The 25,449-nt window shown below is 49.8% G+C and overlaps 1 protein-coding gene across 1 annotated transcript in view; it reads left to right on the top strand.

Moving 5' to 3' along the window:
• Positions 1-25,449, top strand: part of LOC144612010 (integrin alpha-7-like) — a 202,780-nt gene that overhangs the window by 141,346 nt on the left and 35,985 nt on the right. Inside the window, exons 11-17 of the mRNA XM_078431445.1 lie at positions 3,585-3,646; positions 6,012-6,187; positions 7,871-8,020; positions 10,245-10,354; positions 16,399-16,582; positions 20,876-20,959; positions 22,023-22,102. Coding sequence (XP_078287571.1) covers positions 3,585-3,646; positions 6,012-6,187; positions 7,871-8,020; positions 10,245-10,354; positions 16,399-16,582; positions 20,876-20,959; positions 22,023-22,102 — 846 coding nt within the window. The remainder of the gene's footprint in view (positions 1-3,584; positions 3,647-6,011; positions 6,188-7,870; positions 8,021-10,244; positions 10,355-16,398; positions 16,583-20,875; positions 20,960-22,022; positions 22,103-25,449) is intronic.

The raw sequence follows: 25,449 nt of genomic DNA, 5'->3' as shown, positions 1-25,449 counted from the left end.
CCCCCTCTCTCCTACTCCCCCTCTCTCCCACGCCCCCTCTCTCCCACAGCCCCCTCTCACTCCCACACCCCCCCCCTCTCTCCCACGCCCCTCTCTCCCACAGCCCCCTCTCTCCTACTCCCCCTCTCTCCCATGCCCCCTCTCTCCCACAGCCCCCTCTCTCCCACATCCCCCCTCTCTCCCACACCCCCTCTCTCCCACGCCCCCTCTCTCTCCGTCGGCCCAATCCTCGCGGTGCTGGTCCTGTCCCGGAGCATTCACTGCGCCCAGCAACCAGGAATGCAGATCAGCAAGTCACGTGAAGCTGCCCGCAGTGCTGCTGCGGCCCACACAGGCTGCATTTGCAGCTGGCTGCATGCACAGGTCTCTCAGTCGTGGCCAGTCATGCATGGTCCTTGGCTCTCTCATGCAGCAGGGTGGGGGGGGGGGTGTGCAGAGCTGGAGACTGTGTCCAATGGGCCTGGCTCCAGTGAGCATCCTCAGCTGCATGACAGCGCTATGATTTTGTTAAATGCAACATTGTCTTCCTTTCCCATTCTGGGCCACTGGGATTGGGAGACTCCAATGCCCTTTTTAGTGATTTTGTTTCCAATGAGTGTTCAGGGACAGAGACAGGAATAGATAAGCCCTAATCTCATTGAATGACCAAACAAGCTGGAGGATGTCAGTGGCCTGTTCCTGTCTGCAACTGAACGCTTCCTGAGGATACAGGTGTGAGTAGGGGACATGGGGTGCCACCATGGAATTATCCCTCTTAACTCTTCCGACCAGCTTTTCCAGGGCTGATCCCAGTTTTGGAATCTCCCCAGCAAAGTGGATTTACAACCAACATAGCCCCCGACAGCACAGAGGTCGGGATGGAGACTGTGTGCTTCCGGAGACTGCATTGGATGGTCTACGCTATGGCTACTTGCAGACCTCCTGCTGGCAATGAAAGGGCAGATCACAGAGCACTTGGAAAACCCGGAACGCTGCTCCATGTTGCACACTGCTCCATGGTAGACAGAGGGAGGAATGGGTCTGGATTCCATGTGATGGATGTCACTGGCAAGCCAAGCATGATGCTGTGGTGGCGTGGAATCTGAGCAGTGACCTTACCTTGCTCCTCTGCCAAGCCAGGGGCAAATTGCAAAACAGAGATGTGGACTCACGTGCGCCTTTTCTAACCTTATCTACTGCCTCCGCTGTTCCCCTTGTGGTCTCCTGTACATCGAAGAGACCAAGCGTAGACCCGGCGACCGTTTCACTTCACACTTGCCAAGGCCTGCTCAATCTCCCAGTTGCCATCCATTTTAACTCCCCATCCCACTCCCACACTGACCTCTCTGTCCTGGGCCTCCTCCACTGTCAGAGTGAGGCCCAGCGCAAATTGGAGGACAGCACCTCATATTTCGCTTGGGCAGCTCACACCCACAGTATGAACATTGAATTCTCCAATTTTAGGTAACTTCTACAAACACCTCCCACGCCCCTCCACTCACTCTTCAGTTCATGTAACCCTCTTGTGCTCACACCGTCCTGAGTCAACAATCGACCAATCAGGGAGCCTCTCTGCCTGAGGTCATCTGCTGCCAGCCCCGATTGGGCCTGTTTTTTTCTCACTTCCAGATCCACCCCCTCCCTCCATTCCAATCTGTCTAAAGAAGAGTCCCGACCCGAAACGTCACCTATCCATGTTCTCCAGAGAAGCTGCCTGTCCTGCTGAGTGTAAGGGGTTTCTGCGCCGAGCTTTCGCCCGACCTAAGGTCCCCGTGCCTTGCTCTGATCCCTTGACCAGGCCGCGCACACTGGTTCCCCATGAGTGGTTCGACCCACTCACCCCCTACGGTTCTAGACACTGGACTTAGATGCAGGAGCGTTTATAGTGCAGAAAATTCAACCAGACCAGATTTGAAGACCAGGGTTTAAATGGAAAAGGCTTTTATTGAGCGCTTGGGACTATTGTCCATGAATACTTATACAGTTCTATAATACATGTCTATAAGACACATACCGAATTACATGAATACTTTTGACTATGAATCATAAAACGCCCAGTTCTACAAGACATATACATGAATACCTTTTACTCTGAATTCTAAAACGCACAGTTCTACAAGACATATACACGACTGTAAGATGGGGAACGTACGACACATCGCAAAATTGACCAACACATATTCCTTTACACACCCACGTTTATTCAAACCACCCTCCCCTCTACACTAAACTATGTCCAGGATATGCAGGATCGGGGTACATGCTCACCATGGGGCTATTACTGGGGTTACTGGCTGTTCGTGCTGCTTCTCCGCTGCTTTCCGTGAGGGTCGTGCTTGTCCCCTGAGTTTCTTCCTTCCGTTTCTTGCGTTCCTTGCAGGTTTTCTTGCAGTATTTCTTCTCGAGTTGCGTGCCAGTTCCTCTCTCTTGCACTTCGCTTCTTCTTGCCTGTCTTTTCTTCCTCCTGCATCCGTTTGACTTGAGTTTAAAACCCAAAAGTCATGGCCAGTTATACTATTCTGACCCGTCCTATCTCCCGCCAGATCTTGGGATCTCTTTGTTTAAAAGATATGTATGAGTTTTCTCTCTGATCTGCGCTTATGTCCGGGGGTACCGGGGATGGCCAGACGGTGTTAATTGGTATTTCGTTGCGAGGTGATGGGTTTAACTGGTTTCCCATCACCTACCAGGTAGTTTTCTATGGGCTATTGTGCCCCCTTAACGACATTAACTTTGTAGGTCGGCTTGGGGCATTGTGAGTATGCTGATGTCAGTGCCCCAGTGTCTGGACTTCGACCTGGTTTCGCAGGTTTCTGCATGGCCAATACCCATCCATTGTTCCGGCCGTGGCTTTGCAGAAACCTAGAGACTGGGCTGTAAGGTTTTTGCACTTGTGGCTGGTCACGAGGTCCTGCGGCCATTTTAGGACCCACAGATTGTGACATCCCTTGGTAAACTGACCGCAGCCTTTCTCCGCTATCAGCCCCAGTCTCCCGTTTAAAATGTCCAAACTGCAGCTCTTTGGTTTGGTGTTGCTTTCAGAATGAGGGAAAACTTCTCAAATCTTACATGAGTTACTCCAGCACTCTGTGAAACGTCACCTGTCCATGTTCTCCACAGATGCTGCCTGACCCGCTGAGTTACTCCAGCACTCTGTGAAACGTCACCTATCCATGTTCTCCACAGATGCTGCCTGACCCGCTGAGTTACTCCAGCACTCTGTGAAACGTCACCTATCCATGTTCTCCACAGATGCTGCCTGACCCGCTGAGTTGCACCAGCACTTGGTGTCGATCTTGTGCCTTTTATTGTGTATTGAAGAGCCCGCACTGATTCCAGCGCACATCCACACAGCTCTGGTCCCATATAATGTCACCTGCAAAACACCCGAGACTGAGCATCGCAGGCCTGAAATGAAGCAATGCTGCTGGCTGCAGCGATCTTTACCAGTCAAAGTGCAGCCCGCTGACTTGCTGCTGCATTAGGACGTGCCTGTTGCCATTGAATCTTGGGAAGTGAGGGCAGGTTCGGAATCCACAGTATTAACGATGATATGTCCCTGGTTGTTTATGTTCTAATTGACAATGTTTTTTTCTGTCCCACAGTATTGATGTCAGGGCCTGCTTCCTTTATAGATCGAAGCCTGAATCCTACAACCCCAGGATAGGTAAGTTCAACAGCAGAATGGCCCACTCCGTCCATGTGGTGTTTAAAACAAAATGGTGTAATGGGGATTGCATTAACTTGTGTGGAAATCCATGTGCCAAATGGGAACAGGCGAAGGGCTGAGCAGATGCCCAGTACCAGCGTTCGCTATGGGGTACAGAATGCCGAAGGTTTGCCATTGAGAAAAATGTTGTTAAGGTCAATAATTCTCTACACCTCTGCTGGGCATCACAACAGTAAGTGTGACAGGGAAGGAAAGAATATGGTGACGTAGAGATCAGTTGTGTCTCATAAAATGTTCAGAAATTCTTTACATGGTGCAGATAGCTGTGAAGTGCTGCATTGGTTGTCAAGCTGGCAAAGGCAGCAGCAATTCTTTGCGCATGGCAAAACTTCTACGAACAGCGATAAGTTAAACGGCTGGTTGATCTATTTTGTGTGAAGGACAGACTATGGGCAAGGGACTGGCGCAAAAGAAAGGTCCTTGGCTTCCCATCTCGTTTCTAGTAATGCAGCACACTTTGTGAGCAGACTATGCGCATGTATTCTGTAGAGTGGCGTTGAGATGACATCATTCTGACCCCACAGCAAGTCTGCTGCCAACTGGGCCAAGCCGGCATGTATCGAGGAACCGTGTGCCCGGCATGCTTTGCCGGTGGCATTACCAGGCCCCGCTGACTGCCGATGGAGCCGTCGTGAAGTGGTGGAAAGGAACTCAAACCTTTGCCTGCCATTTACACACCTCCGCCACGACTAGCAGGCTGCAGGGTCTCTGTGAGGAGCACTGCTTCACGGAGGTGTGACATGGTGGCCAGGCTTTGCCATCTACTCTGGGCACAGCTAGCAGTGTCGAGCAGTTACATCCTGTGGGACAGGATCCTGCATTTTCATGGATCTGGTCTGGTGGGGCAATATTGTTACTGTGCATCACACCTCTTATGCTGAATGGAAGCCTGCCTCTGGGCCTCTTTCAGTGCCAGCCTAAGAGGTGGAGAAGGAGTGGATGAGTAGCTTGGCACCCTACCAGGCAGACTCGTATGGGAAATGGCTCACCCCTTCCAGAGGGCAATGCCCTCTTTCATAATACCAGCCACTGCATTCAGTGAGTAGAGTGTGTGGCACATGCTGTCATTTTCACTATATTATACGAAAAGCATGTAAACAAAAGAGTGCCAAGCACATGAGGTTTGGCACTGATTGAAATGGAAGGCATTTCTCCCACTGAGGGAACAATGTGCATTGCACGCCTGAGTGTGGCGTTCAGCCTGTACTTCCCCTGTGTGATTCCCATTGCCTTAGTCTTCCTCCTGCAGCTTCTCACGTCTCAAAGCACGCAACTTGCGCCAAAGTCTCGTGACCCTTTGCAGGCAGAGGCAGGCGCCATTCCGCGCAAAGCAAGATCCCACGAAAGTGGCGGCAAGGTGCGTTTTTGCCGCGCTGTGACGAGGAGGGAACGAGACCTACCCGTTCTTAGCTGCGCAGTGGCGTGGAATTTTTAGCATCCAGTGCTGCTTTGGTGCTTGAACCGACAAACCTCTTACGCAGAGGTGAGAGCGCCAAGCGGGCAGTTTTTCCTTATTGGCAAGAATTGATTCAAGATGCCGCTAAAAGCAACATTTCCGCCGTTCCCTACCTGGAACGTGAGCGGGAAGGTGGGTAACAATATCATCTCCAATCCCTGCCCCAACCAGGCTTCATTGAGGTAGGATTACCCTTGTGTAGGAAGCAACTGCAGATGCTGGTTTGACACAGGGTGCTGGAGTAACTCAGCGGGTCAGGCAGCATCTGTGGAGAACATGGATAGGTGACGTTTCACAGAGTGCTGGAGTAACTCAGCGGGTCAGGCAGCATCTGTGGAGAACATGGATAGGTGACGTTTCACAGAGTGCTGGAGTAACTCAGCGGGTCAGGCAGCATCTGTGGAGAACATGGATAGGTGACGTTTCAAAGAGTGCTGGAGTAACTCAGCGGGTCAGGCAGCATCTAGGAGAGAAGGAATGGGTGCCTTCTCTCAGTATGAATAAGGGTCTCGATCCGAAATGTCACCTACTCCTTTTGACCCACTGAGATACTCCAGCACTTTGCGTCTATCTTCGCATTACCATTGATCCATTGTAGGTTATCTTTTATGTGCAAGTAACTTTTGATGCTTTGTTGTTTTCATAAACAGTTCAATTTCATTAAAAATTGCACTTGTTAAATAAAGACACTTAGCTTGGGCATTGAAGGAGTGTGAGCATTACCCGTGGTTTGGGTGTCACTGGTGAAGCTGATCCAGAGGTTACTGGTGCCCACGTGTCCGATGGTGTATTGTGCAGCAGTCGTGCAGGTATCTTGAACCGTGCGCTTGTCTTTGTTGCTTGCAGTTCTCGGCTTCACAATTGAGGCCGACTCGCTGGAGGTCGAAGGTCAGACGAGGAGGCCCCCCCGCGTGACCTTTCTGAAAAGGAGTGCCAGCGACTCGGAGAACCAATACACCGGTGAAGTGGTCCTCAAGAGGCAGTCGGAGGTCAACTGTGTCAACGTCACCATGAAGCTACAGGTGAGTCAGAAAGCTGAAGGTGGCACTGGCCAGGTAGCATAGAGGTGTGCCAGGGGGCATGAACACAGAGGGTGGTACAGGCGTGGGGGAGGTGTGCTAGGGTACAGTGTACAGGCGTGGGAGAGATGTGCTGGTGTATGGGTACAGTGTACAGGTGTGGGAGAGGTGTGCTGGGGTACAGGGGGTGTACAGGCGTGGGAGAAGTATGCTGGGGTACAGTGTACAGGCGTGGGAGAGGTGTGCTGGGGTACAGGGGGTGTACAGGCGTGGGAGAGGTGTGCTGGGGTACAGGGGGTGTACAGGCGTGGGAGAGGTGTGCTGGGGTACAGGGGGTGTACAGGCGTGGGAGAGGTGTGCTGGGGTACAGTGTACAGGCGTGGGAGAGGTGTGCTGGGGTACAGGGGGTGTACAGGCGTGGGAGAGGTGTGCTAGTGTATGGGTACAGTGTGTGTACAGGCGTGGGAGAGGTGTGCTGGGGTACAGGGGGTGTACAGGCGTGGGAGAGGTGTGCTGGGGTACAGTGTACAGGCGTGGGAGAGGTGTGCTGGGGTACAGGGGGTGTACAGGCGTGGGAGAGGTGTGCTGGGGTACAGGGGGTGTACAGGCGTGGGAGAGGTGTGCTGGGGTACAGTGTACAGGCGTGGGAGAGGTGTGCTGGTGTACAGGGGGTGTACAGGCGTGGGAGAGGTGTGCTGGGGTACAGTGTACAGGCGTGGGAGAGGTGTGCTGGGGTACAGGGGGTGTACAGGCGTGGGAGAAGTATGCTGGGGTACAGTGTACAGGCGTGGGAGAGGTGTGCTGGGGTACAGGGGGTGTACAGGCGTGGGAGAGGTGTGCTGGGGTACAGGGGGTGTACAGGCGTGGGAGAGGTGTGCTGGGGTACAGTGTACAGGCGTGGGAGAGGTGTGCTGGGGTACAGGGGGTGTACAGGCGTGGGAGAGGTGTGCTAGTGTATGGGTACAGTGTGTGTACAGGCGTGGGAGAGGTGTGCTGGGGTACAGGGGGTGTACAGGCGTGGGAGAGGTGTGCTGGGGTACAGTGTACAGGCGTGGGAGAGGTGTGCTGGTGTACAGGGGGTGTACAGGCGTGGGAGAGGTGTGCTGGGGTACAGGGGGTGTACAGGCGTGGGAGAAGTGTGCTGGGGAACAGTGTACAGGCGTGGGAGAGGTGTGCTGGTGTACAGGGGGTGTACAGGCGTGGGAGAGGTGTGCTGGGGTACAGTGTACAGGCGTGGGAGAGGTGTGCTGGTGTATGGGTACAGTGTACAGGCGTGGGAGAGGTGTGCTGGGGTACAGTGTACAGGCGTGGGAGAGGTGTGCTGGTGTACAGGGGGTGTACAGGCGTGGGAGAGGTGTGCTGGGGTACAGTGTACAGGCGTGGGAGAGGTGTGCTGGGGTACAGGGGGTGTACAGGCGTGGGAGAGGTGTGCTGGGGTACAGTGTACAGGCGTGGGAGAGATGTGCTGGGGTACAGGGGGTGTACAGGCGTGAGAGAGGTGTGCTGGGGTACAGTGTACAGGCGTGGGAGAGGTGTGCTGGGGTACAGTGTACAGGCGTGGGAGAGGTGTGCTGGTGTATGGGTACAGTGTGTGTACAGGCGTGGGAGAGGAGTGCTGCACTGGCTGCAGGCACGGACAGGCATTGGAAAAGGGTAGCTGCTGATGACTATTGCTTGGGTTCACAGGAGAACATCAGAGACAAGCTGCGGCACATCCCAGTCACGTTGACTTACTTGATCAAGGATGGAAAGCGCAAGAGGAAGCAGGCTGAGAGGCAGCTGGCACACCTGACGCCTGTGCTAAATGCTGATGTGTCCAACACATGGCGGGAAGAGGTGGGTGCACCGGTCGGTATCTTCTACACTGGAGCTGCACAAGGTTGCCAGTGAGATTGCAGAATGTAAACGCAGTGGGTTGACCTGGATTTATTCATGGGGGCAATGGCTTGACAGTCCTGGATGGGATTGCAAGACTTTCTTGAATCCCCCCATGCCGTTTGGGGAGTTCAAATTGTTAATTAAATAAATTTATAAATATCAATAATAAATTTATACATTTTTCTATTCGGGCGGCACGGTGGCGCAGCGGTAGAATTGCTGCCTCACGGCGCCAGAGACCCGGGTTCCATCCTGACTACGGGTGCTGTCTGTACGGAGTTTGTACGTTCTCCCCGTGACCTGTGTGGGTTTTCTCTGGGTGCTCTGGTTTTCTCCCACACTCCAAAGACGTACAGGTTTGCAGGTTAATTGGCTTTGGTCAAATTGTAAATTATGCCTAGTGTGTGTAGGATGGTGCTAGTGTGTGGGGATCGCTGGTCGGTGCGGGCTCGGTGGGCCCAAGGGCCCGTTTCCGCGCTGCATCTCTAAACTAAACTAAACCAAACTCCAGTGATGATTATTGTGAAAATACCAGATTCATGAACGGGTGATTGATGGTCGGCATGGACTCAATGGACTGAAGGGCCCGTTTCCATGTTGTATCTCTAAACTCTAGTCTGCTTCACCAATGCCCCTCTGAGGAAGAAATCTGCCACCCACATGTGGTCCGGCCTGTGTTCGTTTTTAAATACTCTCTGAAAAACCCCAGCAAGCCACTTCCTTCAAGGGCAATTTGGGGTTGATGAAAATGTGCTAGCCTTCTGCTTCCTATACACATGGGCTAATATCTGAGCTATCCCTGCCCGCCCTCACCCCAAACAGTTTGAAGAGATCGATTGATTGATGTGTGGGAAGGAACTGCAGATGCTGGTTTAAACCGAAGATAGACACAAAAAGCTGGAGTAACCCAGCGGGACGGGCAGCATTTCTGGAGGGAAGGAATGGGTGACGTTTCGAGTCGACCCGAAACGTGACCCATTCCTTCTCTCCAGAGATGCTGCCTGTCCTGCTGAGTTACTCCAGCATTTTGTGTTTATCTTTGATAGATTGATGGATTGATACTTTATTATCACATGTGAGATGTCAGTGAAACTCTTTGATTTGCGTACCATAAGCAGAGGATGCAAAGAGGCAAAGATGCAAAGAGGCTAAGGGAGCCGACAAAGATACAAGGTGTTCAATATGGTCCCAATGGTCCCTCTTTATTCTCAGTGTCCCTCCCCCCACACTGGGCTCCTCTTTGTTCTCGGCAGCGGGTCATCGACCGACCTCTGCCACCCACCGGGGGCACATCCTCGGCCAGAGCTGGTGACAGTCTTCAATGAACTGGATGGGTCTTCTCTGGTGCTTTTCTTGCAGTGGTTTCAACATTAAGAAAGAATGATTTGTGTTGGTGCAGAACCTCTCATGAACTCAAGAAGTCGCTAAGGCCCGTCGAGCCAATTAAATATCCTTCAAGCAGAGTTGTATAGAAATTGGGATATACGCAGCAACTACACGATGAGATATGCACAGCAGCCTCCTACAAACGGCCATGAGCTGTTGGCCTGGTGGTCTGTTTTACCGAGGATGGTTGAAGGAGAATGATCGGCCAGGGCTTGTAGAATTCTCCTGCTCTTCTCTCCAAACACCATGGAGATTTTGGTACCCACCTGAGGTTCTTGGTTTGCCAATTCATTCCAAAGGTGGCGGGAGTGCAGGGCAAAGATACTAGAGGAACAAGATGGACCACTCCGTTGAAATCGCCTATACTGAAGTGCAGTACGCAAAGGGGCGGAACATCTGCCATTTTAGTAAGCAAACCCCGCCGTTAGCTCTGCCTCTCGCAGTGTAATCAGTGTTGTGGGGGAACAGTATGTGTGATGATACCATTAAAATGCAGAATATATCTCATCTATCAATTCACAGATTGTTGGTATTTTTCTTTTTAAATGTTTCTGCAAGTTTCTGCCTACTAAAATGGCGCCGTGACATACTACGGTTTTTAGCGTCGAGTGGTACATCTTGCTCCTCTAGTATCTTTGGTGCGGAGCTCCCTCAGTATTGCGCGGGAATGTTAAGCTGTGATTTTGGCAGTCGGGTGTCAAAGCCTCGAACCTACTGACCAAGACGGCCTTCAAGGCTGCCAGAGCTTGAATGGTCACCAATCTAATTGCACTTTGCTCATGGTGTCTGCTTGCAGGTGAATTTCCTGAGGGAAGGCTGTGGTCCTGATAAGATTTGTCAGAGTAATCTACAGTTGAAGTATAGATTTGGCACCAGACTGAACAATGCCTTCCAGCCGTTGCCACTGTAAGTGTGGTTTCTTTTCTCAGATATTCTTATCTAGATCTGCAGCATTGTTAAGCTTTAGTTTAATTTGCATTCTTTATGTTGGTATCTCACTTACTTCCTCTCACACTGTTCCGACTCATTTTGTGGGAAATCCGGGACAAAGCCTCAGAGATTAAATGTGTAGGAAGGAACTGCAGATGCTGGTTTAAACCGAAGACAGACACAAAATGCCAGAGTAACTCAGCGGGTCAGGCAGCATCAGCGAAGAGAAGGAATGCGTGACGTTTCTGGTTGAGACCGTTCTTCAGACTGAGAGTCGGGGGAAAGGGAAACGAGAGATACAGACGGTGATATAGAGAGATATAGAACACATGAATGAAAGATATGCAAAAAAGTAACGATGATAAAGGAGACAGGCCATTGTTAGCTGTGTGCTAGGTGAGAACGAGACGCTGGTATAACTTGGGTGGGGGAGAGTTGGAGAGAGAGGGAGTGCAGGGGTTACTTGAATTTAGAGAAATCATTATTCATACCACTTATGTAAGGCTGGCCAAACAAAATATTAGATGCTGTTAATTGTACATTAAACATACATTGGTACTTTTGGCAAATCTCACGTTTGCTTGTTATTGTGCACTTCTGCCATGCCTTATTCAGTCATCATTTTCATTTTGTCGCTGACTGTCATGTTTGTCTGTCTCTGTGAAATTCAGCTCTTAGGGTGGCACGGTGGCACAGCGGTAGAGTTGCTGCCTCACAGCGCCGGAGACCCAGGTTCCATCCTGACTACGGTGCTGTCTGTACGGAATTTGTACGTTCTCCCCGTGACCTGCGTGGGTTTCCTCCCACACTCCAAAGATGTACAGGTTGTAGGTTAATTGGCTTCAGTAAAGATTGTAAATTGTCCCTAGTGTGTGTAGGACAGTGTTAATGTGCGGGGATCGCTGGTTGGTACGGACTCGGTGGGCCGAAGGACCCGTTTCCGCGCTGTATCTCTAAATTAAACTAAACCTAAACCAAACCACAGCTGTATGTTTGACCAGGCCTCCGAGCCTGACGGCAATCTTGTTGACCTATGGCAGTCCACCCAGCTCAGGACCCCTGTTGAAAACGTCCGGTACTGTGCTGTTCTGTGCCAACCTTCTCTGCCACTAAAGTTGTCCCTGGGGTGGAATCCTGCTTGCCCTCTTGCCATGAGATGCCTGCCTGACCTGCCACTCCTTGCCATGAGATGCCTGCCTGACCTGCCACTCCTTGCCATGAGATGCCTGCCTGACCTGCCACTCCTTGCCATGAGATGCCTGCCTGACCTGACCACGTGACGAGCATTTGGCTGACTCGAGTCGTCCACCTTCCCTGGTTTACCTGTGGCCGCAGGAAGACAATCCCACAGGTCGATACTGCCCTATCACTGCAAGGTTGAGGGGAGATGTCTGTTTAGTTGAGTTTAGTTTAGAGACACAACGTGTAAACAGGCCCATCGGACCACCGTGTCCGCGCCGACCAGCGATCCCCACACACAAACACTATCCTACACACACTAGGGACACTTTTTACATTTATCAAGCCAATTAACCAACAAACGTCTTTGGAGTGTGGGAGGAAACTGGAGATCTTGGAAAAAATCCACGCAGGTCACGGGGAGAACGTACAAACTCCGTACAGGCAGCACCCGTAGTGGGGATGGAACCCAGGCCTCTGTAAGGCAGCAACTCTACCGCTGTGCCACCGTGCCGCCCTGTCTGTCTTCTGTCACTTACACTAAACACTTAATACAGTATATCATTGCCAGCACTCTGCCTCTGAAACGCAGATCGTTTGAAGTCAGTGGAACCGAGTTCTGGAAGTGGGGCGTGTTGCATGGACTGCTGTATTGCAAGCTGAACGCACGTGACCAAGAACACATTTCTCTCCTTATCTGACTTCCTTTTGTCTCCTTTTCACCTCTAACCTTTGTCACTCCACCCATTACTTGCCAGGCTCTGTCCATTCACAACACAGCTGCTGCCTGACCCATTGAACTACTCCAGCACTTTGTGATTTACTCAAGATTGCAGCATCTGCAGTTCTGAGTCGACAAATTTCTATCTGCTCATTTTTGGTCTGGTGATGAGGTGGGATTCTGAGTCCCCACAATGGGCAAATACTCACCAAACAGGCATTGGAAGAAGGGTCTCAACCTGAAATGTCACCCATTCCTTCTCTCCAGAGATGCTCTCCAGCTTTTTGTGTCTATCTTCGGTTTAAACCAGCATCTGCAGTTCCTTCCCACACAGGCTTTGGAAGCTGGCCTGGCCTTTTCATGAGAAGCTCAGTAAATCATGATGAACCCTCTGGGAAATATGCGTTAAAGATTGATGCGTTTTAACTGAAACAAAATCATGGATCACAAAGCATTCCACATTATTCTGGTTATTAGTATATAGCTAAGTAGAATTGTGCTTGTGGATTCAAAATGTCCAATGTGACACACACTTAAATGCTCCTTAACATAAGATAGAATTAGTGCGAAGATCGGGTTCGATCCTGTCTGTACGGAGTTTGTACGTTCTCCCCGTGACCGCATGGATTTTCTCCGAGATCTTCGGTTTCCTCCCACACTCCAAAGACGTACAGGTTTGTAGGTTAATTGGCTTGGTATAAATATATATTGTCCCCAGTGTGTGTAGGATAGTGTTAGTGTGCGGGGATCGCTGGTCGGCACGGACCCGGTGGGCCGAAGGGCCTGTTTTCACGCTGTACCTCTAAACTAAACTAAACTAAACTAAAATCCACATCATGGCAATGGGCACAGGTTCAGCAAAAACCATGTCATTCACAACAGGCCGATGGCTTGCAAGGGGAGGGTCCCGGACAGGGAGAGGAACAGCAGCTGCTCAAGGTTTACGGATGGGCGAGTAGGGGGTGAGGGGATAGACATGGTTACTCATGGGCAGCAGCTGCCTGTTGTTTGGCACCAGTTTGCCCAAATCTGGCAGCCTGGTTTGTAGAGGCCACGGGGAAGCGGACTGATTCACAGCGTGGGAATGCAACAAGATAGACACATCTCTGGAGAGAAGAAGAAAAGGGTCTCGACCCGAAACGTCACCCATTCTTTTGCTCTAGTGATGCCGCCTGACCCACTAAGTTACTCCAGCTTTTTGTGTCTATGTTCAGTGTAAATCAGCATCTGCAGTTCCTTCCTACACATAGAAATAGCAAAAGGGTGATCAATTTTCAGCGTGTACTGGCGAGGCTGAAGGGCCTATTTCCATGCTTTAAACTGAATTCAATGTGAAGGAAATAAATCATTTAGCTAGGATTTAAAGAAGGAAGGCTTGATGGTGTTTGTCAACAGTTTCTTTACGAATAAATAGAAATTATAACTGATGTTGACCTCCCCCAGCCTTTCCTCATCTCACTTTAATAGTGTAGGTTTCTACTCCTTCCTATCTCATCTGATGGTCTAGCTTGTGCTTAAATACATCCCCTGTGTGGGAAGCAACTGCAGATGTGCAGGAAGGAACTACAGACATTGGTTTAAACCGAAGATAGACACAAAAAGCTGGAGTAACTCAGCGGGACAGGTAGCATCTCTGGAGAGAAGGAATGGGTGATGTTTCGGGTCGAGACCCTTGTCCAGTCTGTAGAAGGGACTCGACCCGAAATGTCACCAAAGTGGGTGACGTTTCAGGTTGAGACCCTTCTTCCAAAGCCTGTTTGGTGAGAATTTGCCCATTGTGGTACTCAGAATCCCACCTCATCACCAGACCAAAAATGAGCAGTGAAGAAAGCTAATGGCATGTAACCTTCATAACGAGAGGATTTCAGTGTAGGAGTAAAGAGGTTCTTCTGCAGTTGTATGGGGCCCTGCCTGGTAAGACCACATCTGAAGTATTGTGTACAGTTTTGGTCTCCTAATTTGAGGAAGGACATCCTTGTAATTGAGGCAGTGCAGCGTAGGTTCAGGAGATTGATCCCTGGGATGGAGGGACTGTCATATGAGGAAAGATTGAAAAGACTGGGCTTGTATTCACTGGAGTTTAGAAGGATGAGAGGGGAACTTATAGAAACATATAAAATTATAAAAGGACTGGTCAAGCTAGATGCAGGAAAAATGTTCCCAATGCTGGGGGAGTCCAGAACCAGGAACCACAGTCTGAGAATAAAGGGGAGGCCATTTAAAACTGAGGTGAGAAGGAACTTTTTCACCCAGAGAGTTGTGAATTTGTGGAATTCTCTGCCACAGAGGGCAGTGGAGGCCAAATCACTGGATGGATTTAAGAGAGAGTTAGATAGAGCTCTAGGGGCTAGTGGAATCAAGGGATATGGGGAGAAGGCAGGCACAGGTTACTAATTGTGGATGATCAGCCATGATCGCAATGAATGGCGGTGCTGGCTCAAAGGGCCAAAAGGCCTCACCCTGCACCTATTTTCTATGTTTCTATGTCACCCATTCCTTCTCTCAGATGCCGCCTGACCCGCTTAAACTTCCTCCTGGCCACTCTCTGGCATTTCTCCTGAATTTCTTACTGGGTGTTTAAATATGTTTGAACCTTCTTTGCTTTTGGATATTTTCACCCTCTGCGTCATCATCTCAGTTCTTAGAATCTCTCTGCTTATCATATAATGGGGATAGGAAATAAGGAAGAAACCCCTTCTGGTATTCTTCCTCTGCCAATTCCTTGGTTTTGGTGCACTGACCATCTATTTTACCCACCTTTCCTCGACATGACAAAATGGAGTCATGTTCACATTTATTGCGAGCAGTTCTGGTCACCCCATTACAGGAAGGATGTGGAGGCTTTGGAAAGGGTGCAGAAGAGATTTACCAGAATGATGCCTGGATTAGGGGGGATAGACACAAAACGCTGGAGTAACTCAGCGGGGCAGGCAGCATCTCTGGAGAGAACGAATGGGTGACGTTTCATGTCGAGACCCTTCTTCAGACTGAAAGTCAGGGGAAAGGAAAATGAGAGATAAAAGAATGGTGTAAAAAGATATAGAACAAATTAATGAAAGATATGTAAAAAAGTAATGATGATAAAGGAAACAGGTCATCGTTAGCTGTTTGCTGGGTGAGAACGAGAAGCTGGTGTGACTTCGATGGGGGAGGGATGGAAATGTAGGGGTTACTTCAAGTTAGGGAAATCAATATTCATACCACTGGGCGAAATATGAGATGCTGTTCCTCCCATTTGCGTTTAGCCTCACTCTGACAATGGCGGAGGCCTTGGACAGAAGGGTCTGTGTGGGAATGGGAATTAAAGTGTTTGGCAACCGGGAGATCAGGTAGCTTCAGGTGGACTGAGCGGAGCAGTTCAGCCAAATGATTGCCCAGTCTGCGTTTTTTGGTCTCGCCGATGTATAAGAGTCCACAGCTTGAACAACGGATACCGTAGATGAGGTTGGAGGAGGTGCAGGTGAACCTCTGCCTAACCTGAAAGGACTGTCGGGGTCCCTGGACAGAGTCGAGGGGGGAGGTATAGGGACAGGTGTTGCATCTCATGCAGTTATTAGAGGGGATTGGCTACAGGGAGAGGTTGAACAGATTTGGATTGTTTTCTCTGGAATGATGGAGGCTGAAGGGAGACCCAATAGAAGCATATCAGATTTTCAGTGGATAGAGAGGGTAGACAGTCAGAAGCTTTTTCCCAGGGTGGATTGTCTAACACTACCGGGCATAGCTTTTAAATGAGAGGGGCAAAGTTTAAAGGAGATGATCGGAGCAAGTTTAATGTATGTTGGGTGGGTGGGTGCCAGGGGTGGTACTGGCGAGAGATACAATACTGGCGTTTCACTGACTTTTCAATAGATTAATGGATGCAGAGGGAATGGAGGGATATGGATCACAAGCAGGCAGACATGAGTTGGTCTTGGCATCAGGTTCGGCACAGATGTTGTGGGCCGAAGGGCCTGTTACTGTGCTGTACTCGTCTATGTTCCATCTTTCTTTCTGCACCATAATGCTGATAATGATCAATATTGTGAAGGAGGAGGTGGCAGGCAAGATGTAATTGTGAGTGTGATCTCACCTGAAGGGCAGGGGGTGAGGTATTTATCTTGTGCCATCTTCATTGCAGAGATCAACAAGGAAAGCAAGTGTTCTCCCTCAGTGACCAGGAGGACATTACGTTGGAGATTACCGTCACTAACTTCCCGACTGACCCCAGGAACCCGAGTAAAGATGGAGACGATGCACACGAGGCTGTCCTCACGGCAAACTTCCCGGACACACTCTCCTACTCTGCTTTCCGATCATCTCAGGTACCAGAAACATCTCCGCTTCCCAACACACAAGGCTGCACTTTTCTTTTCTCTGCATAGTTAGTTGCAATACTGCATGAGGACACTCGAAAGACAGATCCACAGCAACAACTTGCTGCAGGTTTCTTTCAGTTGAGGAAGACCAGTGCGTTTTCGTGGACATAAATGTGCCGACACACTTGATTAATAAACGTGCAAGACACTTGATTAATAAGTGTGCAAGACACTTGGCCAGACAATGCAATGATCATGTTGAACCTTTTAGAGTTGTCGCTATGCCATACCAATTCATACCATCACAAAAATTGCCAAAGACCCTTGCCGGAGGTACGGTCGGAGGTTGCGAGACTGGTATCCATGGTAGCGCAGATATCAAGGTGAATCCTTTCAGACCAGTTTGGGGATTTAAATTTAAGCAATTAACTAAATTTAGCAAGCAACGTTCTTAACAGTTACGTTGGCATCAAAAATCTCTGGATCATTGTGAAAGGCCATTGGGCATCAGGAAAGGAACTTGCTATTGTGTCAGAAGATAACCGTAGATGCTGGTTTAAACCGAAGATAGTCACAAAAAGCTGCTAAGCTGTTTGCTAAGTATTGCTAGGTGAGAATGAGAAGCTGGTGCGCTTTGGGTGGGGGAGGAATGGAGAGAGAGGGAGTTCTTACTTGTACTTAGAGAAATCAATATCCATAACACTGGGCTGTAAGCTGCCCGAGCGAAATATGAGATGCTGTTCCTCCAATTTGCATTTAGCCTCACTCTGACAATGGAGGAGGCCCAGGAGAGAAAGGTCAGTGTGGGAATGGGAAGGAGAATTCAAGTGTTTGGTAACTGGGAGATCAGGTAGGTTCAGGCGGACTGAGCAAAGATGTTCAGCAAAACGATCGCCCAGTCTGCATCTGCTCTCGCCGATGAAACTTGCCATTGGCTTGAATGGATGTGAATCCACATCCACCAACTAGTGTAGAACACAAAGCGCTGGAGTAACTCAGCGGGTCAGGCAGCATCTATGGAGAACATGGATAGGTGACGTTTCACAGAGTGCTGGAGTAACTCAGCGGGTCAGGCAGCATCTGTGGAGAACATGGATAGGTGACGTTTCACAGAGTGCTGGAGTAACTCAGCGGGTCAGGCAGCATCTCTGGAGAACGGATAGGTGACGTTTCGGGTCGGGACCTTTCTTCAGATAGGTGGATACAGGTGAGTGGGAGGCTTGATTGGAAGATGAGTAGACAAGGCTGGAGATGACAAGGAGACAAAAGGGTGTCAGACAGGGAGGGAAGAGGAGTGAAATGTAAAGCCAGAGGGAGGGATGAAGGTGGAAGGGGACGGGGCTGTGGGAAAGGGGAGCGAGATAGTGGGCGAAATGCGTGCCACTGGGATGTTTGGCAAATCTCTGAAGTGACTGGGGTGTGGGTGGGCCGGGTGTCAGGCACAGTCAGTGGCGCAGCGGTAGAGTTGCTGCCTTACAGCGAATGCAGCGCCAGAGACCCGGGTTCCATCCCGACTACAGGCGCTGTCTGTACGGAGTTTGTACATTCTCCCTTTGAACCACATGGGTTTTCTCCAAGATCTCCGGTTTCCTCCCACACTCCAAAGACGTGCAGGTTTGTGGGTTAATTGGCTCGGTATAAGTGTGAATTGTCCCTAGTGTGTGTAGAGTAGTGTTAGTGTGCGGGGATCGCTGGTCGGCACGGACTCGGTGGGCCGAAGGGCCTGTTTCTGCACTGTATCTCTAAACTGTCTTGCCACATGATGCCAATGGTCACAGGTTCAGCAAAAACCATGTAATTCACACCAGACCCATGGCTTGCAAGGGGAGGGTGCCGGACAGGGAGAGGAACTGCAGCTGCTCGAGGTTTACGGAGGGGCGGGCAGGGGGTGAGTGGATAGACATGGTTACTCATGGGCAGCAGCTGCCTGTTGTTTGGCACCAGTTTGCCCAAACCTGGCAGCCTGGTTTGTAGAGGCCATGGGGAAGCGGACTGATTCACAGCGTGGGAATGCAACAAGATAGACACAAAATGCTGGAATAAATTAGCAGGACAGGCAGCATCTCTGGATTGAAGGAATAAGTGATTTTTCGGGTCGAGACCCTTCTTCAGACTGAAAAAGGGTCTCGACCCGAAACGTCGCCCATTCCTTCGATCCAGAGATGCTGCCTGTCTGACTGAGTTACTCCGGTAATTTGTGTCTATCTTCGGTTTAAAGCAGCATCTGCAGTTCCTTCCTACACATGGGAATGCAACAGCTCCTCACCAGATGGAAGGACCATGGGCCGCAGTGGGAGGCATTTCTCTCGCCCTTCACCGGGGTCTTTATTCTGCACATGGGCTGGAACCTCCCATGAGAAAGATCGACAGCAGACATGAAAGAATAAAAAGTAAGACTCTGAAGAAGGGTCTCGGCCCGACACGTCACCCATTTCTCCTCTCCAGAGATGCTGCCTGTCCTGCTGAGTTACGCCAGCATTTTGTGTCCGGCAAAAGTACGGCCAATGTCCCTTTGGTCAATGGGGACATTGCTCACATTAAATGTCACAACGTAAAAGAGACTAGCTCCTTAGCTCCTCTCCTATTGAATTGCAGCCTAGAAGGGTTCAACCCTATGTGTCTATGCTCTGTAGGAGCCTCGTGTTCATCATCTCACCCCATCACCACAACCTTCTCCCTAGCTGGTTTCCTTCTTCAAGGTATCTATGCTGCTATGCTGAAAAGAGACACAAAAAACTAGAATAACTCAGCAGGTCAGACAGCATCTCTGGAGAAAAGGAATGGGTGATGTTTCAGACTGAGAGTCAGGGGAAAGGGAAACGATGGATATAGACGGCGATGTAGAGAGATAACAACAAATGAATGAAAGGTATGCAAAGAAGTAACGATGATAAAGGAAACAGGCCATTGTTAGCTGTGGTCTAGGTGAAAACGAGTTACAGACAATGAGACTCAATGAGACGACTTTGAAACTAGTACGACTTGGGTGGGGGAGGGATGGAGGGAGAGGGGATGCAAGGGTTACTTGAAGTTAGAGAAATCAATATTCTACTTTATGCTGCTTGCCTCAATTAATCCTTGCAAAAGTACATTTCACCTACCTACCATTATTTTTGAAAAAGAATCTGCTCCTGAATGACCTTTCTGTGTATTTATGGCCTCCGGAGTTGCACTATTACAAGGATATTGTAAGAAAGTGGTATGGATGTCTTTAAGAGGGACCAAGACAAGTAAATTGAAATATTTTCTCCACATCCCCCCTTGCAAATACTTTCTTAAAGATCCCTTTACTGGGAAAAATAACCCCAGCCATTCCTAATAGTTACAACCTCAGTTCTGGCATCTTTTTCTGCCAGGAGACTTGGCTCAATAATGGGGCTCAGATGTCCCAACATTGAGCCAAGTCATCACACAGCCCAAGAAGCATTCTCTTCACTTAACTGTTTCACAGATTGTTTTCCTGTGTTTAACACAACATTTGAGTGAAACTCTCCACTGAAGAGGAAATTAGAGGGTTTCACAGCCTTCTCAAGATTTACCCCCACCTGAACCCTTTACCTCCTTATCACTGTGTCCTGATCACTGATCACCTTTCACCTTGGCTTAGACTTCCGCTCTCTTTCAAAGGAAGAAAGGCCATCAAGCAGTGTTGAACACAGCAAATGGCGCAGCGGTAGAGTTGCTGCCTCACAGCGCCAGAGACCCTGGTTCGATCCAGACCACGGGTGCTGTCTGTCTGAGTGTGTGTGTGTGTGTGTGGAGTTTGTACGATCTCCCTGTAACCGCGTGGGCTTTCTCCGGGTGCTCCAGTTTCCTCCCACATTCCAAATACATGCTGTTTGTAAGTTAATTGGCCCTCTGTAAATTTCCCCTAATGTGTAAGGATGAGAAAGTGGGATAACGTAGAACTTAATGTGCGGGGATCGCTGGTCAGCGTGGACTCGGGGTGCCGACGAACCTGTTACCGTGCGGTATCTGTAAACTAAAACTAAACTAAACTCAATAGAAACAGATGGATAAATCAGATGTATTTTGGAACCAGGCAAATGATTGAGGTCAGTTGTAAATTGCCCTGGCGTGTAGGATGCGAAAGTGGGGTAACATGGAACTATTGAACAGGCAATCAGTGGTTGACATGGACTCGCCTGTTTCCATGCTGTGTCTCTATAAACTAAACTAAATATAGCAAGAGCTATGGGCCAGTGGTCTTGTCACTTCTAGTTGCTCTGCACCATAGGCAAGTGCATGACCTCAGCTCACAGCCCAAAGAGTTAACACAGTTCCACTCTCTCTTTCCAGGACAAGAATCTGGACTGCGTGTCAAATACTAATGGCTCTCAGGCTGAATGTGAGCTGGGAAACCCCATGAAGCGAAACGCTGAGGTATGTGAGAGGCTCCATTTGTCTTCTCCCCCGCAGAGCATGTTGCCGGGACTCGAGGGTGTGAGCTACAGGGAGAGGTTGAGCAGGCTGGGGCTCTATTCCATGGAGCGCAGGAGGATGAGGGGTGATCGTATAGAGGTGGATAAAATCACGAGAGGAATAGATCGGGTAGATGCACAGAGTCTCTTGTCCAGAGTAGGGGAATCAGAATAGGAGCCTCAGCCTTTCCACCTCTCCATCCCCTCCAGCTTCACACCCCTCAAATGTTCCGTGCGCCCCTCCACTTCTGGCCGCTTGTATCACCTCAGTGTCATGCCATCAGGCGCCCTAAACCTTCCTTATCCTCTATGCCATCTTTCCCCTCCTTTAAGATTTCCCTCCAAGCTCCTTGCCCTAACATTTTTATCATTGAGAACATCGTGACCGGATGTCGAGACAACAACCTTTCTCTCAATGTCAGCAAACTTCAGGAAGGGAAGTAGTACACGTCCATCTATACTGTCCCATCAGACACTCCCAAGGGGTCGGCTGCTTACCTCTGTTCCGGGCTTACGTCCGTGCCCGCGTGTCCCTGGAGAGGGAACACGTGGTGTCCACGGGGACTCTGGAACCTTCCGTGGAAGCTGGTTGCCACGGGGGGTCGATTGTATTGTTGACAAAGTTGGCAGGATTTTAATTTGATAACTGTTTTGTCTCTTCCTCGCCGCAGAAGTGACAAGCGGCCGGCGAGTCCGTGAACCGTCCCAAGTACCTGTTGTAGGCCACGGCTCTGTGCAACACTCCCCACCCCAGGTCCCCGATGTAAAGGGGGAGGACTCCCTTGTATAGAGACCTCCACTGGGGGCCACTCCCACCGTCAGGTGGTAACGGACTGCCAGGGCGTCTGACCCTGCCAGTGTATGATGGGATAGTTCAGATGTTTATTTTTTTCCTCTCATTTCTTTTATTTGCTATCTGTGCCCTGAGGGTGTGTGATGATTCTGGTCAGCCGCTGGTTGCAGAGTTGCTTGGTGGCGGTGAGCAATATTTCAGGATACATTGATGCTACATTCTTTCTCTCCAGGTCACGTTTTACCTGATCTTAAGCACAACTCCCATCACCATCGAAACCACCACCCTGACGATTATTCTTCAGCTGACAACGTGAGTGTTGTTTTGGTTCCTGAAGTGGAACAATATCGACCACGTGATGTGATTTTATATGTTATGGGGAGATTATGTCCAATCTTTCTCCCTGGTTGCTTTGGTGACCTCTGATTATATGGTTGGGGTGGCGCAGTGGTAGTCACTGCCTCACAGCGCCAGAGACCCGGGTTCAATCCTGACTACGGGTGCTGTCTGTATGGAGTTTGTACGTTCATCCCGTGACCCACGTGGGTTTTCTCTGGGTGTTCCGGTTTCCTCCCACACTCCAAAGACATACGAATTTGTCGGTTAATTGACTTGGTATAATTGTAAATTGTCCTAAGTGTGTGTAGGATAGTGTTAGTGTGCGGGGATCGCTGGTCTGTGCAGACTCGGTGGGCCCAAGGGTCTGTTTCCTTGTTTCTCACTGAAACCTACCGAATAATGAAAGGCCTAGATGTTTCCACTAGTGGGAGAGTCTAGGACCAGAGGGCACAGTCTCAGAATTAAAGGACATACCTTCAGAAAGGAAATGAGGAGGAATTTCTTTAGTCAGAGGGTAGTGAATCTGTGGGATTCATTGCCACAGAAGGCTGTGCAAGGTGGAGAGTGATAGATTCTTGATTTGTAAGGGTGTCAGGGGTTATGGGGAGAAGGCAGGAGAATGGGGTTAGGAGGGAGAGATAGATCAGCCATGGTTGAATGGCGGAGTAGACTTGATGGACTGCATGGCCTAATTCTGCTCCTATGTCTTATGCTTTTAAGATCTTATGACATTATAGCAGAGCACATGGAAAATGCCAAAGTATTCAGGCAAAGTCAGTCTGAATCTATGGAATTCTCTGCCTCAGAAGGCAGTGGAGGCCGATTCTATGGATGCTTTCAGGAGAGAGTTAGATAGAACTCTTAAAGATAGCGGAGGGGGGTATGGGGAGAAGGCAGGAACAGGGTACTGATTGAGAATGATCAGCCATGATCACATTGAATGGCGGTGCTGGCTCGAAGGGCTCAATGGCCTCCTCCTGCACCTATTGTCTATTGTCTATCTCCCACAAATGACCTCTGGTGCAGCGGTGGAGTTGCTGCCATACAGTGCTTACAGCGCCGGAGACCCGTGTTCCATCCCGACTACGGTGCTGTCTGTACGGAGTTTGTACGTTCTCCCCATGATTTAAATTTATGAGTCGTTCTTAAATACAGGAGATGTGCAAATGTTGAGCCTCTTTTCAAGAAGGGATGCAGGGAGAATGCTGGGAACTATAGGCCGGTGAGATTAACATATGTAGTTGGTAAGTTACGGGAGAGTATTCTGAGGGAGAGGATATACAGGCATTTGGATGGGCAAGGGCTGATTAGGGACGGTCAGCATGGGTTTGTACGTGGGAGGTCGTGTCTCACAAATCTGATTGATTTTTTTGAAGACGTGACCAAAAAGGTTGATGAGGGCAGAGCTGTAGATGTTGTGTACATGGACTTCAGTAAGGCATTCGACAAGGTTCCGCATGGTAGGCTGCTCTGGAAGGTTAGATTGCATGGGATCCAAGGAGAGATACTGTAGCAAATTGACTCAATGGAAGGAAGCAGAGGGTGATGGTGGAAGGTTGCTTCTCAGACTGGAGGCCTGTGACAAGTGGTGTGCCTCAGGGTTCGTTACTGTTTGTCATCTAGGTCAATGATTTGGATTAGAACATAAAGGGCAAGATGAGCAAGTTTGCTGATGATACAAACGTGAGTGGTTTTGCAGATAGTGAAGATGGTTGTGAACAAATGCAGCAGGTTCTGGATCTATTGGCCAGGTGGGCGGAGGAATGGTTGATGGAATTTCATACAGAGAAGTGTGAGGTGTTGCATTTTGGGATGTCTAACAAGGGCAGGACCTACACAGTGAATGGTGGGCCTCTGGGTAGTGTTGTAGAGCAGAGGGATCTAGGAGTACAGGTGCATGGTTCCTTGAAGGTCGAGTCGCAGGTAGATAAGGTGGTCAAAAAGGCTTTTGGCACTTTGGCCTTCATCAGTCAGAGTATTGAGTATAGAAGTTGGGAGGTCATGTTGCAGTTGTATAAGACGTTGGTGAGACCGCATTTAGAATATTGTGTTCAGTTCTGGGCATACAGGCAGAAACTAAAACAGGAAAAAACGGTTTCCAGGGTGATATATAAATGGAACAATGAGGTTGATGAGGCCTTACAGGATGCTTTGACACAACTGCCTGGCAGATGTTTGAAGACGCAGCAGAAGGCAATATCAACAAATACACAGACTGTGTCGTAGGCTACATAAGTAAGTGCATCGATGATGTGGTTCCAAAAGCCACCATCTGCACTTACCCAAATCAGAAACCCTGGGTCAGACGGGAAATCCGTGCTAAACTTAAAGCACGGACTACTGCCTTCAACTCAGGCCACCTCAACGCCTACAAGGCAGCCAGATATGACCTCCGGGAGTCCATCAGGAAAGCCAAGAGAGACTACAGAAACAAAGTGGAATCTAACTACTACAGCTCGGACACCAGACGCATGTGGAGTGGACTACGCTGCGTCACAGACTACAACGGGAAAAACAGGAGCACTCTTCAGCCGACCGCATCACTCTCAGACGAGCTTAACACCTTTTACGCCCGGTTCGATGCAGACAACACAGCGCCCACCATGAGTCCACAGGTGTGCAGGGGGACTACCACACTGTCCTTACAAACGGCAGACGTGAGGCGGTCCTTCAAAAAGGCCAACGACCGCAAAGCTCCAGGGCCGGATGGTATTCCAGGGCGGGCCCTCAGAGCGTGTACTGATCAACTGGCAGAGGTGTTCACCAACATCTTCAACCTCTCTCTGAGTCAGTCTGTGGTGCCCACCTCCATCATCATTCCTGTCCCAAAGAAACCAGCAACCTCCTGTTTAAATGACTACCGTCCTGTCGCACTGACACCAGTCATCATGAAGTGCTTCGAGCGACTAGTCAAAACTCACATCTGCTCCTCTCTCCCTGACACCTTGGACCCTCTTCAGTTTGCATATAGACCAAACAGGACCACGGACGATGCCATCGCCATGGCAATACATACTGTGCTCACCCACCTGGACAAAGGAAATACATATGTGAGAATGCTCTTTATTGACTACAGCTCAGCATTCAACACTATTATTCCCTCAAAACTCCTCCCCAAGCTCCTTGATCTTGGACTGGAGACCTCCATCTGCGGATGGATATTCGATTTCCCGATGGGCAGGCCCCAGGTGGTGAGAATTGGCAGCCACACCTCTTCCTCACTGATCTTCAACACAGGCACACCACAGGGCTGTGTGCTCAGTCCTCTCCTGTACTCCCTGTTCACGCACGACTGTACTGCTAAGCACAGCTCAAACAGC

Source organism: Rhinoraja longicauda, chromosome 42 (genome assembly GCF_053455715.1).
Source record: "Rhinoraja longicauda isolate Sanriku21f chromosome 42, sRhiLon1.1, whole genome shotgun sequence".
Taxonomy (NCBI): Eukaryota; Metazoa; Chordata; class Chondrichthyes; order Rajiformes; family Arhynchobatidae; genus Rhinoraja; species Rhinoraja longicauda.
Note: the sequence above shows the minus strand (reverse complement) of the source record. Positions and strands in the feature narration are given on the sequence as shown.